The sequence below is a fragment of the Sphaerodactylus townsendi genome, linkage group LG07 (assembly GCF_021028975.2).
Source record: "Sphaerodactylus townsendi isolate TG3544 linkage group LG07, MPM_Stown_v2.3, whole genome shotgun sequence".
Lineage (NCBI taxonomy): Eukaryota > Metazoa > Chordata > Lepidosauria > Squamata > Sphaerodactylidae > Sphaerodactylus > Sphaerodactylus townsendi.
In genome coordinates this window covers 96,581,729-96,597,829 of record NC_059431.1, presented here as the reverse complement: position 1 = coordinate 96,597,829, position 16,101 = coordinate 96,581,729, and the positions used below count along the sequence as shown (strand labels likewise).

General features: G+C 48.5%; 1 protein-coding gene across 3 annotated transcripts in view; it reads left to right on the top strand.

Moving 5' to 3' along the window:
* The window catches only part of EPHA1 (EPH receptor A1), a 117,142-nt gene extending 105,132 nt beyond the window's left edge, over positions 1-12,010 (top strand). For all 3 annotated transcript variants that reach the window (XM_048504487.1, XM_048504488.1, XM_048504486.1), the window contains 8 exons: positions 1,471-1,593; positions 1,689-1,874; positions 4,059-4,120; positions 5,178-5,387; positions 6,653-6,802; positions 7,879-8,072; positions 10,190-10,345; positions 11,360-12,010. In XM_048504487.1, coding sequence (XP_048360444.1) covers positions 1,471-1,593; positions 1,689-1,874; positions 4,059-4,120; positions 5,178-5,387; positions 6,653-6,802; positions 7,879-8,072; positions 10,190-10,345; positions 11,360-11,438 — 1,160 coding nt within the window. In that variant the 3' untranslated portion in view covers positions 11,439-12,010. The remainder of the gene's footprint in view (positions 1-1,470; positions 1,594-1,688; positions 1,875-4,058; positions 4,121-5,177; positions 5,388-6,652; positions 6,803-7,878; positions 8,073-10,189; positions 10,346-11,359) is intronic.
* The last annotated feature ends 4,091 nt before the right edge of the window (positions 12,011-16,101 follow it).

The following is a 16,101-nucleotide window of genomic DNA, read 5'->3' as shown; positions in this document are numbered from 1 at the left end:
AGTGGGCCAAGTGGTCTGCCAACCATTTTAGTAGGGTTGACAATCTTCTGGAGATCTCCTGGAATTACAACCGATCTCCAGATTATGAAGATCAGACCCTTTGGAGGGAATGGGTGCTTTGGAGGGTAGACTTTATGGGTAGACCCTCCAATCTCCAAAACATGTCCTTCCCAGGTTCTATTCCCAAATCTCCAAGAATTTCCCACCCCAACATTAGCAACCTATGTTTTAGTAGTCCATGAACATCTGGAGAGCCACAGGTTGCAGACCCCTGTTTTAGAACAATAGCACTTTTAGTGAATGTGGTCAAAAATTGTGGAAGGTGGGGAGAGAACACGGTGTTGAAACCTTCTCTGCCTGCTATTTTTTCCCACCGGCGGTGGCTCAACCTCATCTGTTTTCTACTTTGGCTCCATTTTTTCATGGGCAAATCGATTTGAATCCCTGGAAGAGGGAAGATGAGGTACCAAAATGAATTCCTTCTCCCACCACTACTGGAAACTTTTCCTGCTTTTAAAAAATGGCTGTTTGGGTATAACCTCTAGAGTGTTTTCTGTGCAGGGAAGCTTTCAGGAATGAAATATTCAACTAGGCCCTGGGGATGCATTTCTTGCATGGCAGTTGGCATCTGGGAGAGCCCTTGGTATAGCACCACAAAATGGCAAAGGGAATGTATCGGCAAGGACACCTTATTACCTGCAACACCTCCCACTCTCCAAAGAGAGACAGAGGCCCAACAGGGAGGGAAGTGTGTTGCGGGGGATGATGTTTGATAGCTGCCTTTTGCCTAGGCACTCCCCACTCACGCACACACACAAGCCCTTTCTGACAAAAATCCTGTCAGGAAAATTAATATATTTGCTGCCACCAGTTCTGGAGAGTAAAAAATATGGAACTTAGAGAGGATTTTGAAAGATAAAACAAGGTTAACTCAGCCCTCCATCCTACTGAGGTGATAAAAATAGGACTCAGTTTGTTGCACACAACTAGGGAAGGCAATGGCAAACCACAACTGGGAAAGGCAATGGCAAACCACCTTGTAAACAAAGTCTCCCTAATAAATGTTGTGATGTGATGTCACCTCATGGCCCAGCGCTTGCACAGGACAGTAATGGTCCAGTGCTTGCACTTTTATTTTTTTTACCAAGATTTTTTCCCTCTCAGTCTCAGCACATTCAGACCCCATTAGCTTACATTTGAAGCTGGGAGCTTTTATTCCAGCTTTTATTCACCTTACACTTTACCAACTTGAAACTTCATCTGCCACATTGTCACCAAATTTGTAGAGATCTTCCTGGAGCTCTTTACAATCTCAGGCATATCTCAGGTTGGTTCTACTTATTTCCCTCTGTCAGCTTCCAGTCAACTAGTTTAAGGCTGGAATGTTGGGAATGCTAATCTGTTTTAATCTTTTGCTGCCCCTTGCAACCTTTATAGAAAAGTCATTGTTGTGTATTCTTTGATTGGCAGATGAGATCTGGCTGAAACCTTACGTAGATCTCCAACCCTATGAGGATCCCAGTCGAGGAGTCTTAGAATTCACAAAGGAGTTGGATCCATCTCTCGTCAACATTGAGACCGTTATCGGTGAAGGTGAGGGTATCTTTGGGCTTCATTCCTTCTATCTTGGAGGGCCTCCAGCAGCAGTTTCCCTGTTACCTATCCACTTCCCTTTGCATACTCCACAGGGGAGTTTGGGGAGGTCTATCGAGGAGCTCTGCGCTTAGCAGGGAAGGATCGTGTTGTTGTGGCCATCAAGACCTTGAAGTCAAGTTACTCAGACTCGACATGGTGGAACTTCCTGCGTGAGGCGACCATCATGGGCCAGTTTAATCACCACAACATAGTGCGGTTGGAGGGAGTTGTCACAAAACGTAAGTGGTCAGTGAAGATCGACATTTTTGCTTAGGTGAAAGCCTCAGCCAGCAATTGAAGGAACTGGTCTCTGCGAATGTCTGCAGAGGGAAGAAGAGCCTGGGCCTTGCTTTTTAGGGCAGCAGGTCCTCCCTTTATTTGGTGGGCGTGAGATAGAGCTTGGCGGCCAAGGCTAGCCCTCCCATTGGGGAGGGTGAGGCTGCAGATGTTGTGACAACAGGGCAGAAATGGTTTATTATTAAATTTATTATTATGTGTGTGTGCTAAGTGCTGTCAAGTCACTTCCAGCAGGATGTAGTGGTTAAGAATGATGGATTCTAATTTAGAGAACCAGGTTTGTTTCCCCATTCTTCCACATGAGCAGCGGACTCTAATCAGGAGAACCAGGTCTGATTCCCCACTCTTCTACAGGAAGCCAAGGTGACCTTGGGCCAGTCTCAATATTCTCAGAACCCTCTCAGCTTCACCTACCTCACAAGGTGTGTCTGTTCTGTGGAGGGGAAGGGAAGGGAACATAAGAACATAAGAACTAGCCTGCTGGATCAGACCAGAGTCCATCTAGTCCAGCATTCTGCTACTCGCAGTGGCCCACCAGGTGCCTTTGGGAGCTCACATGCAGGATGTGAACGCAATGGCCTTCTGCGGCTGTTGCTCCCGAGCACCTGGACTGTTAAGCCATTTGCAATCTCAGATCAAAGAGGATCAAGATTGGTAGCCATAGATCGACTTCTCCTCCATAAATCTGTCCAAGCCCCTTTTAAAGCTATCCAGGTTAGTGGCCATCACCACCTCCTGTGGCAGCATATTCCAAACACCAATCACACGTTGCGTGAAGAAGTGTTTCCTTTTATTAGTCCTAATTCTTCCCCCCAGCATTTTCAATGAATGCCATCATGAGTCAGAAGAGGATGTAAGCCACTTTAATACTTCTTGTGGAGAAAAGCAGGGTATAAATCCAACTTTTCCTCTTCTGACTCATGATGGCACTATTAACAACCTTCAAAATGTCCTATCGTTAACAGCCTTGCTCCAGGCTTGCGAACTGGGGCCTGGGGCTTCCTTTATGGAGTTGATCCATCACCTGCCTTCCTCTTTTTCTGTCATTACTGTGGTTTCCAAGCAGTACCATTGAATGTGGGGGGGAAATGCTGTCAAGTCGTAGCCGACTGACAGCAAACCCCTAACGCTTTCAAGATGAGAAACAACCAGAGGTGCTTTGCCGCTGTCTGCCTCCACATAGTGACCCTGGACCCATCCAAGTTCTAACCAGGGCTGACTTTGCTTAGCTTCCAGACTACTGTAGCATTGATTATTGTGGGTTTTCTGGGCTGTGTGGCCGTTGTCTGGTAGTTTTTGCTACTAACATTTTCCCTGCATCTATGGCAAAAACTACCAGACCACAGAGAGTGAGTGAGTTTTGGATTTATATGCCACCTTTCTCTTCTGATTCAAGGCAGGTTACAAGCTTCTTTCCCTTCCTCTCCCCATAACAGGCACCTTGTGAGGTAGGTGGGACTGAGAGAGTTCTGGACTAGGCTAACGTCACCCAGCTGGCATGTAGGAGTGTGGAAGCAAATCTGATTTCACCAGATTAGAGTTCACAGCTCATGTGGAGGAGTGGAAAATCAAACCCTGTTCTCCTGATTAGAGTCCACCTGCTCTTAACCACTACACCACGCTGGCTCTCACAACCACACAGCAGAAAACCCACAACAGTCAGTTGATTCCAGTCCTGAAAGCCTTCAACAATACATTGATTGTAGCATTGTTAAGGGATATCTTTTGGAATGTCACCTTGGATCCAGTCCATTTCATTTTGCAACAGCAAATCTCTGACAAACATGGGGCTGTTGAAAGAAGTTCCAACACTCACCAGCTGACTCTCTTTCTCTGCATGTAGAAGGTCCCAGGTTCAATGGCTGGAATGTCCAGTTTAAAAAGCTTTCAGAGTGGAGAATGAGCCAAGCTTTTGACCTTGGAAAATACACCAGCCTTCCCAGTACAATAGATAGAGCAGACTGGATGGACCATTGGTCTGATTCCTTGTCAGGCAGCTCTGTAAGTTCGTAAAATGGGAATGAATGTATATTTCCAGTTCGGATGGAATCCTTACGGCTGTCAAAAGCATGGGAGCAAAGGAGACACAAGGGGAGCCTCTCTGACGTTTCTTTCTTCTCTAACAGGGAAACCCATGATGATTATCACAGAATACATGGAAAATGGAGCTCTGGACGCTTTCTTACGGGTGAGTGGTTTCATCTGTCTTTGGGGCAAGGATTTGCCAGCTACTGTTAGTCACTGATGTACTTAAATGTGTTTCTCGGCTGTGTTTCTTCAGATTGCCAGAGGGCAAATCACATGACTGAACGCCCCTCCATATGACACTGTTCCCTCTGCCTAGAAAACTAGCATCTTTGAGGGAAGCATCAGACTAGGTCTCTTCCTCCTAGGAACTGTTTCATCTGTGCAGTGAATTATTATTATTTTTGTATGTAACCCCCAGCTGCAGCCTGAAATAGAACAGCCGTGTACAGATTTATCCATCAAAGCGAGAAATAGAAAGGGAAGGAAACTGCATTTGGCTCACGGTTTGTGGCTGGAGAGTACATCTCTTAGATCATGAATGCATGAATTGTGGCCCATCAGCCATGGATGGCAGCCCCCTCCACAGCTGAATAAGTCTCCTGGTTTTGCAGTTTGGTTAGGACTGCTAAAGCAGGAGTACGTCAGTATCTCTCGGGTCACCATTTATGGCTGGTCTTGGCTTGGCTGTAAAAAAGCTAAGGAGATTTGCTTTTGCTGAGATCTGAGGCCCTCCGGCCACTTGTATAGCTGGGGACCCCAATATGCCTCCCGGGGGAACCATGGCTTCTGCTGACACCTTTTCTCATGCCTGAAAGTGTTTTTGGGAAGCAGGTGGAGCCAGGTAAGATTTTGCCCAGCAAGGCTTTTGATTTCCTCTGAGAGATTTGATTGGCTTTGTAGTTTTTTTTTAAAATCTTGCTTTGATAGCAGCTACCAGCACAGCACAAGGATCTATACCTTGTTACCAAAGTTAAGCCTTGGCAGTCATTCTGTGGCCGGCTCCGCCTCCTGCAGCAGCCGCTTTGTTGCTGAGCCCGCTACGCTGTGTTGAAATTCCAGGTGAGCCCACAGGCTCCCAGAAGACCCCTGCTGTCTAGGTTCAGTGGCTGTACCAAGAACTGCAGGCTCCCAGCTCTGATTGACAACCACTCGGAAACATGAAGGAGCATCACATGGGGACTCATCTCAAGCCAGATGCATGTCTTTGTTTCTCGCAGGAGCACATAGACAAGTTCAGTGCGGTGCAATTAGTCACCATGCTACAAGGCATCGCCGCGGGGATGACCTACTTATCGGATCGCAACTACGTCCACCGAGACCTGGCAGCCCGTAACATTCTGGTTTCTCAAAACCTTCAGTGCAAAGTATCCGATTTTGGTCTTTCTCGAATATTGGAGAACGACGTGGAAGGAACTTATGAAACCAAGGTAATGTGAGCGTGAGCTGAATGGGGCATGGAGTTGGGTAGGGGGGTGGGGGGGAGTGTTGCTTGCTGAAGTGGAAATGGTGCCTGGTAGACATCTCAGGGTGAACAGAGGGGGGTGGGATGCAGAAGCATATTGGGGCAAAATGGTGCTCCAGTACAACACCTGTTCTGGGTGCCCTCCCCGCCCCACGCTTGGGGGCAGGGCTCGGGGCAGAGGCGGCTCAGATGAACACCACAGCAGCAGTAGGCCAGCAGCACTCCCGAGCCCCACTCCAACGGCCTGAGGAGGGAAGGAGGTGGCTTGGACAGGCGCTGCAGAAGCAGGTTGGCTCTGTCTTTAGGTACCTCCGGGTCGGCGTAGGGGAGGACTGGGGTGGGGGGAGATTTTACACACACCCCGCCATTGTGCCCGGGGTCACTTGACTCCACCTGTTCCCGTGGGCGGTACGCCACTGGTGGGTTGTAGACTTCAAGATGACTGAAGCGTTTATGGAAAGGCACTCATGGAATTGCCCATGGAGAAACACACTGCTGCAACCTCAAACCCTTGGAGTAAGGAAGCAGATCCACCTTCTAGCATGAACCAAGACCAAACAGGAGATCTGTCCACTGACCCTCGTGGCGATTATATTTCATATACAGAAGACTGAGCATCTGTCTCACTAGACCCCTTCTAAGTGGCTCTTGCTTCCTCCCAGTTTCACGATTCATATAACAGATGTGCATACCAGAGAACCCAGCCATCAATCTTGCTCCTTCTCCCCAGACTCACAGCATGTAACCCAACCCTTATTTTAAACGTCTAAGAGTTGCCTGGTTTGTTCATTCAATTTATTCATTGGGTCTTCCCCATTGTTTTTTAAGACCAAAACTACTCCTGGGAATGGGAGTCGGGACAATAACCCAGGATTCATTATTGTCCTCACCTCTCACAAGATGAGAGATGATCACTTCCAGAAAGTCTGCCAGCATCACCTTCAGTGATGAAAGCGAGCAGAATTAAGGGGGAGGCTGTGTGGTGGTGGAAAGCGCCATAAAAATCGCCAGCGGCCTACGGCAACCCCTTAGGCTTTCCAAGGCAAGAGGCGATTTGCCAGGTGGTTTGCCATTGCCTGCCTCTGTGTACTGACCCTGGGCTTCCTTCAAGGTCCCCCATCCAAATGCTGACCAGGGCCAGCCCTGCTTCGATTCCCTGTTTGGACTATCCAGGACAGGGCAAAGCTGAGCTAGGTGCTCCCATTTCAGCTGTAAGCTCTCTTTCAACAGGGCGGCAAGATCCCCATCCGGTGGACAGCTCCAGAAGCCATAGCTCATCGGATCTTTACCTCAGCCAGCGACGTGTGGAGTTTTGGTATTGTCACGTGGGAGGTGTTTTCCTATGGTGACAAGCCATATGGGGACATGAGCAATCAAGAGGTAAGGGGGCAGGGATTCGGGGTTTTACTCTCATCACATGGGGAGTATTTTCTTCTGGTAATAAGCCATAGAGCAGTGGTGGCGAACTTATGGCACAGGTACCAGAGGCGGCACTCAGAGCCCTCTCTGTGGGCACACGCAAACAGAGTCGCCCCCACCCCCTACACATCTAGGCTGGCCTCGGCCGCTGGGCTCGATTATTAGCATTAAACCTAAGACAAAGGCCCTTTCCGCACACACAAAATAATGCGTTTTCAAACCACTTTCACAACTGTTTGCAAGTGGATTTTGCTATTCCACACAGCTTTAAAGAGCACTGAAAGCAGTTTGAAAGTGCATTATTCTGCATGTGCGGAATGAGCCCTAGTTTTGGGGAAGCAGTGTAGGTAACCCTGTTAAGCGCTGTTAAACCCCACAGATTTTCATGTGAAGAACTAAAGCACAATCCTTTACCTGGGAGTAAGCTCGGTTGCTGGCACTGGGGCTTGCTTCTGAGTAAACCCTCCTAGGGTTGTGATTCACTTGTTGGAAGAGTTGCACGGTTGCTTCAAAGCAAAGCCACTAACTACCACCAAGCTTACTCCTGAGTAACGCACGCCTCGGAGCCAACCGTTTTTTTCTAAACTAAAACCTCAGTATTCAGATTAAATTGCCATGTTGGCACTTTGTGATAAATAAGTGGGTTTTGGGTTGCAGTTTGGGCACTCGGTCTCGAAAAGGTTCTCCATCACTGCCATAGAGGGAGCAAGAGTTGAGTTCAGAAAGAGTTCAAGGACCAAGAAGATTTCTGGGGTATAAACTTTCAGTAGTCAAAGACGCCTTCATCAGATATTATTTTGTACACATGCAAGTTTTCTAATGAAATTGGTACATTCTCACTCCATGCTTCTGAATGTTAAGGTTCTAAAGCTCTCCATTATTTTCCTGCATCCCTCTTGTACGATGTAGACTTTCTGCATTACAGAGGATTTGGACTTGCTCTTGAGAAAGTAAACCGCAGCTTTGCTATGCACTTCTAGCTTCTCTTGCCAAACCCCTCATCCGCTCAGCAGTTCTTCGTCTTTTTACCTGACCAGGTGATGAAGGGCATAGAGGATGGATATCGGCTCCCCCCACCCGTGGACTGCCCCTCCATTCTTTATGAGCTTATGAAAGTGTGCTGGTCATATGATCGGACGCGGAGGCCCCGTTTCCGGGAAATCCACGCTCAACTGGAGCACTTCACTTCCAGCCCACACCTGCTTCGAACTGTAGCAGACTTTGACCCCAGGTAAGTCCACAGGGGGATGCTCCAGAGCCGTGCACCAGTCAGTTCATTTTTTTAAAAAAAAATCTGCTCTAAGAACAGCTAAATTATCCAGCTTGAATATGTATACAAAATTTTATATTTCCTTATTTTGCATAGTCAATACTTCTTATTTTACATAATCCAGGCTTAGAAGGGAGGGAAGAGGAGCTATGTAGAACACTAAAACATTCTCATCTAGACAAACTCAAGAGTACACACTGTTGTTGTTTTGCCAGCAAATGCAGCTGATTTATAGCAACTCCATAGGACCGTGGTGGCAAACCTATGGCCCTCCAGATGTTCATGGACTACGCAGGGGCTGATGGGAATTGTAGTCCATGAACATCTGGAGTGCCATAGGTTCGCCACCACTGCCATAGGACTTTCAAGGCAAGAGAGGTTCAGAGGTGGTTTGCCATTGCCGGCCTCTGCATCATGCCCTTGTTACTCCTTGGAGGTCTTCTGCCATCTAAATGCTTGCCAGGGTTGAGACCGAGAGTGTATAATCAGCCCAAGGTCACCCAACAAGTTTCTATGGCAGAGTGGGGATTTGAACCTGCATTTCCTAGACCAGGGGTAGGGAACCTGCGGCTCTCCAGATGTTCAGGAACTACAATTCCCATCAGCCCCTGCCAGCATGGCCTATTGGCCATGCTGATAAGGGCTGATGGGAATTGTAGTTCCTGAACATCTGGAGAGCCGCAGGTTCCCTACCCCTGTCCTAGACCCTAGTCTGACACCTTAAGCACACCATAATAGGTCTTGGCTGGAGTGAAGCAGGCCAGCCTATGGCATTGTCATGAGCCCCACCTGTGTTGTACTCCCCATTTTGACGATGGAGGGCAGGAAATTCTGCAGCTGCAGCATCTTGGCGCTGTTGAGGTTCACAGCCAGCTGGACTTCTTTTCCCTGGGCTCATGGAAGGAGGTGCTGTGGGCCACACAGCACGGCTCTGGGAGCTGCATCTCAGGCACTGTGGCCCCTTGTGGTGATTTTTAAGAAAACGTTAACCTGTACCCTTTACTTCAAAGCTCTGGCACCCAGCTGACTAGAAACTAGATCCTTTCTTTCAACAAAATGAAACCAGAAATTCATTTGCAGCTGAATTTTATGCCAACCAGGACATTCTGTCTCATTTCCCTACTGAAGTGGAATCCTATCATATACACAGTTTTTCTCATGGTGCCCAATGTCAGTGGATAGGACCTGGGAAACCTAGATTCAAATCCCCACTCATGCCATGGAAACTTGCTGGGAGACTTTGGGCCATTCACACACACTCAGCCCTGACCCTGGCTAGTATTTGGATGGGAGATCTCTGAGGAATACCTGGGTCATGTTGGTGGAGGCAGGCAATGGCAAACAGTCTCTGGACATCTCTTACCTTGAAAACCCTACAATGAGCTGTGATTTGGCAGGAAAAAATGTCAACCAGGAACAAGGGCAGAAGCTATCCATTGACATAGGGCAGTGATGGTGAACCTATGGCACGGGTGCCAGAGGTGGCACTCAGAGCCCTCTCTGTGGGCACGCACAAATAGAGTTCGTCATGTGGGGGGCTGGCCTGGGCTGTGGGCTTTATTATTAGCATTAAACCTAAGACCTAGTTTTGTGGAAGCAGTGTAGGTAACCCTGTTAAGCACTGTTAAACCCCACTGATTTTCATGCAAAGAACTAAAGTGAGATCCTTTACCTGGGAGTAAGCTCGGTTGCTGGCAATGGGGCTTGCTTCTGAGTAAACCCTCCTAGGGTCGTGATTCACCCGTTGGAAGAGTTGCATGGTTGCTTCAAAGCAAAGCCAACAACTACCACCAAGCTTACTCCCAAGTAACGCACACCTCGGACCCAACCATTTTTTTTAAAAACTAAAACCTCAGTATTCAGGTTAAATTGCCATGTTGGCACTTTGCAATAGATAGGTGGGTTTTGGGTTGCAGTTTGGGCACTCGGTCTCAAAAAGGTTTGCCATCACTGACATAGGGCATATGCAAGAGTAGATATTTTGCTGTAGCCTTATCAGAGGGAAATGCCTGGTTGTTTTACAGACTGTGGTTTTTAACTGTCACACTGGATCTCAAAGTGTTTCTCTGGATCACTAGGGTGACACTTCGACTCCCCAGCTGCAGTGGCTCTGATGGGATCCCCTATCGGTCAATCCCCGAATGGCTGGAGTCCATCCGCATGAAACGGTACATCGTCAACTTCCGCACAGCCGGCCTGAACACCATGGAATCCATCCTGGAACTCACTGCCGAGTAAGTGCAGGTGCCTTGGCTGGGTGGTCTGGGCTTTTGAAGTACAAATGGCCAGGGAAAGGGGAACTGCAGCCTGAATGGCTATAGTGGTGCTCCTCCAGGGTCCAAAGAACTCCTAAAGCCCGCTGGATTAGCCAAGGGATCCTGAAAATCTCCAAGCCTGCCTCCCAAACTGGCACACCAGTTCTCACAGCTGTTGCTCCACCCCTATTTAGGTCCACTTATTGCCACTAAAACACTGCCTCAGGTATCCACCTTTTCCCTGGGCCTGCTGAGCAATCATGCAAATTCAGCATTTGCAAAGCTAACCAATTAGAGGAAAAAGGAGGGAAAACAAGGCTGTGGTCCTTAGCTGAGTCATTGTTTGGAAGCATGTACTTGCCTCCGGTCAACCAGGTGTTTCAGGTTTCATTAGGGCTTCAAAAACACGGCAAACCTGCTTGAACAGGGAAAAGAATGGATGCAATATGGCGGTAACCCATAATGCAAAAAAAAGAGAGCAATTTTAAGCCTCCCATCTTCCAAAAAGTTCACTAATGAATTGAAAAATATAAACTAAATGTTTACAAACATTTGTCAAACTGCACTTGTGTGAAGGCTTAGAATGCAGCTATACATCTACATGCATGGAATCGAGTTGCTGTTCAGCAGTGTGGCATATTCGCCCGTTACGTTCTGAACTCTGACGACTAAACTGCTGCATTTTGAGATGCAGATGACAGCAGTTGTTCACTTTGACAGATTTTTTATTCTAACGTGCCCCTTCCAACTCTCTGCAAAATGTTTCCCTCCAGCTGCACAGCTTACTCACGCTAGCAGGACAGGCATTCTAAGTGACATCTGAGACAGATTCCAGTCCGTCGGCTAAGCCAGTTCCATTTCGTGATCTCTGTGATATTTTGGTAGAGGTGTCCCTAAATGCTAGAAAGGAAGGCGAGTGGAAACGGGAACAGGGAAATGGTTGTTGTAATAATCTCCCTCTCCCTTTTTCTTTTCCTCTTTGCTTCTCTGCAGGGACTTGAAGCAAATGGGTGTGACTCTTCCTGGCCACCAGAAGAGAATCCTCTGCAGCATCCAGGGCTTTAAGGACTAAAGGGGTCTTGTGGCACCAAACTGACACTGGGCTCAAGCCCACTGTGCTTTGGAGCTGTGCCCAGGAAGAGGAGAAGAGGGATGGGACCAGCCAGACCAACCTTGTCCCAAGTTTTCTATCAACCCGGGAGATGGGCCTCAGACTCCTAGAACAAACAGTGGCTGCCCCGGCCCCCGTGGCTCTGCAGTGGTCCCTCCAAAGGAGAACAGGACAGGGGCTTGAGCTGCCCCAGGAAGGATCCCCACTGAACACTCTTATGCCAGAAAGTGACATGTCTCCAGGGCACAGTTTTGCTTTCGTTTCCTGCCTCTCCTGCACTCTTCTCCACACTACGCCGTACTTCAGTCCCAGGCTTCCAAAACCTGCAGCAGCTCTCCCAACTCATTTCACATCTAGTACAAAAGCTGTGGCTGCTTAAGATGTGTCTTAACCCTGAAGATGCCTTCTTCGAGCAGGAAGCAGGAGTGGGGAAAAACTTCCAATGGTGTTTGTGGAGCAGGCAGACGCGTGTCTGCCAGAGGGACATGTGGTGTCACATGTCCCCAGGCGCACACCATCTAGTCACATGGGAAGGGGGGGCGCCAGGCAGGTCCTTGCACCCAGCCTCTCCTATGGTGCGGTGCCCAGTGGCTCCCTCCATGCCCGGGCTGCACTCACTGGCTTCGGGCCTGCCGGGCACCGTGCCGCAGGAAAGGCTTCTCCTGCAGGCCCAGTGTCTGGCAGGCCCGAAGCCAGCAAGCACGGCCCCAGCATGGAGGGCGCCACTGGGCACTGTGCTGCAGGAGAGGCCAGGCACAAGGACCTGGCTGGCGCCCGGCGGGCTGGCAAGGCCAGCCTGTGGACCTTCTGCCTGCCCCCCCTCTCCCCCATGCTTGGCCCGCGGGCTGGCACCCCTCTCCTAGCAGGAGAGCAAGCGGGTGGTTTGCAGCAGCGGCTTCCTCCAAAGTGGGCTTGTGCTCTGTAGCCAGCAAGGCAAGCGCCGGGGCTGCCGGCCACTGGGACGCGGGCAGCAGCGGCCATGGCTGCTGAGATGTGAGGCAACCCCCATGGCTGACAGGGAGGCCATAAGTGGGGCCAGGCAGGAGGGGCGGAAAAAAACAGATCGTGCAATGGGCCCCATAAGGGGGGAACCCTGGTCTTGCCCCGGGTGCCCTTTTCTGCTGGTATGCCTCTGGGAGCGGGGAAACTAACTGTACGTGACAGGAGTGGGCAAGGACTACCCTCTCAGCTCAAAAGCCCCCACTCATCAAAGCAAAACCTCTCAGTCACACTAGCAGGCCTTGTTTCTTGTAGGTTCTCTCACCAGGAACCTAACCCACAAGGAGAGGCAGCATGTTTACAGCAGGGTAGCACTTGTCCCCGGGTGCTTTCCTTCCTCAAGTTGAGGACCCTGCCTAAGTATTTAAAATGTCAGGGAAGGGGAGAATCCCAGGTTGGGAAAATATCTTCTATTGTACATATGATTTTGTAAATAAATGCAATATGTATATATCTAGGTATAAGAGACTGTTGTTGTCTATGAAGCTTTACCCACCCACCCATCCTTTTCAGTTCCTGTTGATTTCAGTCACGTGAAAGCTATTTTACTTTAATTTTTTTATTTATACCCCACTTTTCTCCCCAATGGGGATCCAAAGCGGCTTACAGCATTTACCTAGGCTCCATTTTATCCTCACAACAACCCTGTGAGGTAGGTTTGACTGAAAGAATACATGGCTTAAGGCCACCCCAGTGGCCTTAAGCTATATGCTTTTGTAGACTGGATGAAACACACTAGCAGCTATGGCAATAATTACAAGCGTAGCTGGAAGCAGAGTTTGGAATTCATTTCGCTGTTCTATAAGGAGGCTCAAAGCAGCTTACAAACTCCCTTCCTTCCCCTCTTCACAACAGACATCTTGTGGGTTATGTGGGGTTGAGAGAGTTCTGAGAGAACTGTGACTGGCCCACGGTCACCCCAGCAGGCTTCATGTGGAGGAGTGAGAAATGAAACCTGGTTCACCAGATTAGAGTCTGCTGCTCTTAACCATTACACTGCACTAGCTCTGAACTGGAACACTCACACTTTTGGTACTAAACAAAGGTAATAAGGGACAGCTTAAAAACGAAACCCATGGCAGATATACAAAGATCACCGAGTGCTGAACATTTTGGGTTTTTTAGAAATATTCTAGCTATGAATGTTAGGAGAGAGACTTGAAGTTGCAGTTAGTTTTTAGCAGTAACCTAAACAGCTAGACACCAGATCCTCAGGTATAAAAACTCAATGTTGAGCGGCATGTACGGTCCCTTTGCAAAGTCAAGATTAGAGAAAGGATAAACTCCTCAATGCCATTGATGAAGAATTGCATATCATTACCTGTTCAAGCCCATCTACCCCAACTTCATCCTCTCAACCAATGCCAGGGAAGAGAACCATTTTTAATAAGAGTAAATTTTACCAGTGTGCACACATATAAGGCCCAGGGGTACCACATGGAAATCAGTTGCTCTAGGCAAAGTTAGGCAGGACTCAATCCTTCTGAACATCAGACGAAACGACCGCAAGGTAGGGAGAGAGATGAAAAAGCTTTTTTTAAAAAAGTACCTACAATCTTTCAGTAAAAGTAGAAATGCCATTTATATTCAAGGCACCACCAACTATGCTGGGGGAAGGGACGCAGTTAAGGACATGAAGGGGCTTTGAGGGCCGGGCTGCCATTCCATCTAGCCCTGAAGCCTGCAGACAGATGCACGGAGGAAATGAAACAGAACAGCGGCATCATCACAATTCTCTGGCTAGGAGGCTCTGGGGACAGAAGGGAAGGGATGTTTCATGAAGCAGCCCCACCACACCTTTTAAGAGGAGAGCAAGCAGTATTAAAGGGGACTCACACAAGAAGAGGGTATGGGGCAGTGGCAAAAAACCGATTTACAGCGACCCTGTAAGCCTTAAAGTGTAAGGGCTTTCAGGACAAGAGGTGAACAGAAGTGGTTTGCTATTGCCTGGCTCTGTGTAGCGTCCCTGGTTGTCTCCCATCCAAATATTAACCAGGGCTGATGCTGCTTAGTTTCCAAGATCTGATGAGACTGAGCAAGCCTGGGCCATTCAGGTCAAGGCAAAGGAGGAAGGCAGCCAATAGGAGTCAGCCACGTGTTTTTTATGTACCAATAGCAGCACTTCCTGGTCACTGTAGAGTAGGCCCTTCTCTGTCCTTCAGAAAAAAATAATTGTCCTTTCCAAGAAAGTAACTTGATATAAGGGGTTGAGGAAGGCCCTCATTTTAGTGAAGTTTATCCTAGCCGGCCCTGTATTCACCCTTAAATGTTCCCAAGCAGGAATTGGCAGTTGTGAAATATTACAGCCATCTTTGTGTCTGGCATCTACCCACACAAGTGGGCAAAACTTCAAGCCTTGCTGTTCTGATAGGCATGGAAGCATCCTCTGTCCTTTTCACTCCTGTTACAAACCTGTGCTAATGTGGCAAAAGATACTACATTGTAGATTTTCACTTGGATTCCCCCTCCTTGCAAGATGGGTCTCATCCACGCCAAGAATTCACCAGCAGACACATATATATGCAGCAGCTTCCCCAACTCCAGAATCAGTGGCAATAAAGAAGCTGGACACCAGACCCAAGAGCACCTTTGATTTATTGTTGTACAGGCCTGCCCAAAAGTCAACTATAAGATGAAGGGAGTAGACAGAGCTAGGAGGGGAGGTATGAACACGTCACACACACACAAGAGGCTAAAAAATGAACAGTTGTCATTGACTACTGCATTTCCCTTCTGGCTGGTGCATGGCATGCTGGTGTTGGTGGGAATTGTAGTCCATGAACATCTGGAGAGCCACAGGTTGCAGGCCCCTGACCTAGAGAGACCAGCCTGCAGGTGGGACTTGGGGATCACCTGGCATTACAGCTCATCTCCAAACGACAGAGATCAATCTCCACTGTGCCGCTCTTGTTCCTGTCCTACAAGGGTCCATCCCCAAACCTCCCATGTGTTTCCCCACCTGGATCTGCAACCATCCTCTGCCAAGGGGGATCTGGCAATGCTAGGGGACACCCCATGAGAAAATGTACTCCTGAATGTAGCATTACTGAATACAGGTACATCCATGCTTGTGTGCCAAGTGAACAGTGATCATAGAATGGTTGGGGAGCCACTGATTGGTAGATTGGTCGATCGTAAGCTATACCATCACCATCAAGACAGGAGTCTCTATAACCTGCTCCTTGCCCCCCATCTCTCCATCCAGCCTCAGCAATGGAGTCTTGCCTCCAGAAGCCCATGATGCAAAAACATCAACCACCTTTATTTTAACTATTCGAGGACCGATGCTCCTTGGAGACGGGCTATGGCTCAGCAGTGAGGCATCTCCTTGCTGGGTGAAAGGTTGCAGGTTCAATAGCCGGCGTGTCCTTTTTAAGAAAGTATCATGGAGAAGGTGATGTGAAAGAGATCCCTGGAGAGGCACTGCCAGTCTGAACAGGAAAGTATTGACCTTCTTGGAACGATGATCTGATTTAGTATAAGGCAGTTTCCAGTGTCCTTTGGAAAGGCCGCAGGCGATTGCAACTGAGGTGGGCAGAGGGCCCCAGGACTGGCTTCTAAGCAGACTTCTGATCCTTGAGTAGGAGCCACAGTTGGACAGTGAAAAACATCATAAAACTACACC